The 1,681-nt window shown below is 37.1% G+C and overlaps 1 protein-coding gene and 1 long non-coding RNA gene across 2 annotated transcripts in view; one reads left to right on the top strand and one right to left on the bottom strand.

Moving 5' to 3' along the window:
• The window catches only part of LOC104750803, a 10,826-nt gene that overhangs the window by 765 nt on the left and 8,380 nt on the right, over nt 1–1,681 (top strand). The gene's annotated exons all lie outside the window — the stretch shown is intronic.
• LOC104750802 (CLAVATA3/ESR (CLE)-related protein 45-like) lies at nt 206–1,658 on the bottom strand. Its single transcript, XM_010472653.2, has one exon. The coding sequence runs from the start codon at nt 880–882 to the stop codon at nt 505–507; it is 378 nt and encodes a 125-aa protein (XP_010470955.1). The 5' UTR covers nt 883–1,658; the 3' UTR covers nt 206–504.

Below are 1,681 nucleotides of genomic sequence, written 5' to 3'. Positions count from 1 at the left end.
TTTTTTTTTTTTTTTTTTTCTTCCAGGGGTTTGCTTAGAGAACTCCAGTTTCTTACATTTTCACTTGATGAATACATTTAAGTTCAAATGGGATTTGTGGGGGAAAGAGAGGTTTCACAATGAAGTTGTAGACAAATCAAAACTTTTTTGAGATTTTGTATATACATAAGATATGTTTTGGTGAAGTTAAAAGCAAATGCAGAAAGAGCAAAAATTTTATACCGAATTGTCGAGAAACTGATGCAAACAAAAGAGTGAAGACTACTTAAAACAAATGTGTATTCTCTTGGTGTATCTGAACAGACAATGCTGTTCTGCATTCTGATGATGACTTCAACTGCACAAGATTGTGTGTTTTTATCAAAACCCTATACTTGAAAAATAAACCCGAGTAACCTACCTCCAGCTTGATAAGGTTGATTTGATTGTTCTGCCCTTTGTTTTTTTTCTTCTTGCATTTCTATAGTATATTGCCTTTTCTGTATTTGATTTCTCTTGTGCCGCTCAAGAAAATGGCTGGGCTTTGTTGTGGATAGGATCTGATCCTCGTCTTACACGTCTCTTGCTTGCTTGGAATGAGTCATCACCCGTCTTATTCTTTTGTTCTTGCGTCTCTTCATCTTTGACTTTATTCTTGTTTACTTCCTCAAGAACTCGCCTGTTTTTCCTGAGCGTTCCTTGATCTTCAAGGGTGTGTTTGAATTGAAAGCCGATGCTCCTGTGCTTAGCAATTTCACCTGGCTGAACTCTCGCTTTATCTGTTTGTGTTTGTCTGAGGAAATACTCTGTATGTCTCATGGCTGAGACCTTATATCTGTTGTCTGCTAGCAATCCTATGCAGACAAGAAGAAAAAGCATCGATCTTGTACTGGAACCCAACATTTCTGCTCTTAGGCAGACAAGAAGATTCAGAGTATCTTTCTTTTCTTCAAAGAAATGAGAGAGGGTTAGGAGTTATGAGATTATGGCCCCTTCTGAGTTCTGATTTTTGTGTGTGTTCCTCCCTGTAGATATAGTCCTGTTATATATCACTTATTGGGATTTGGAGGGAGCTTTAAAGTGTAAAGCAAAATGGGACCCTGGGGGAATTTACATTCACTTAAAAAACATTGCTTTGGAAATCTAAGTAGATTAAGGCTGTTATGAAAGAATCTGACAATGATTGTACAAAAGAGTTCAGTACACGAAAACCGCTGGGAAGTTAAGTATCTTTCTTCATTGGTTTCCCTACATATCTCTACATTTATCCTTTGCTTTTTTGTCTAACCATATCCATGGCATTCCAATCTTGACTGGCAAATTGGCCAGTTTGGGTTTCTGGAGACCTTCCTAACTAGCCACGTCGTTGAAGGCGATTGTTAAACTGACACACCCTTATACTTTCTTGAACACTTTTTCCAGTGAACATGTTTAGTGACATTCTCTGTTTACGCCATCCATAAGTTTTGCCTTGCCTAATCATTGGAAGTGGTTATAAGCCAATTTCCATGCTGCTATAGTTCCTTGATTTCAAATAGTTCAAATAAATTACGAGGTAAACGTTGCATTGCATATTGAGTTATGGTTCAATGGTTTCTTATCTGGTTATGGCATTGCATACTCGTAAGCTTTTTTTTCCTTGATTTCAGAATTGTACTTTGAAGTATACAATAGCTTTAACTTTTCGGGACTAATGGGTTTA

The sequence above is a fragment of the Camelina sativa genome, chromosome 16 (genome assembly GCF_000633955.1).
Source record: "Camelina sativa cultivar DH55 chromosome 16, Cs, whole genome shotgun sequence".
Classification (NCBI taxonomy): domain Eukaryota; kingdom Viridiplantae; phylum Streptophyta; class Magnoliopsida; order Brassicales; family Brassicaceae; genus Camelina; species Camelina sativa.
This window is presented reverse-complemented; position numbering and strand designations above follow the sequence as displayed.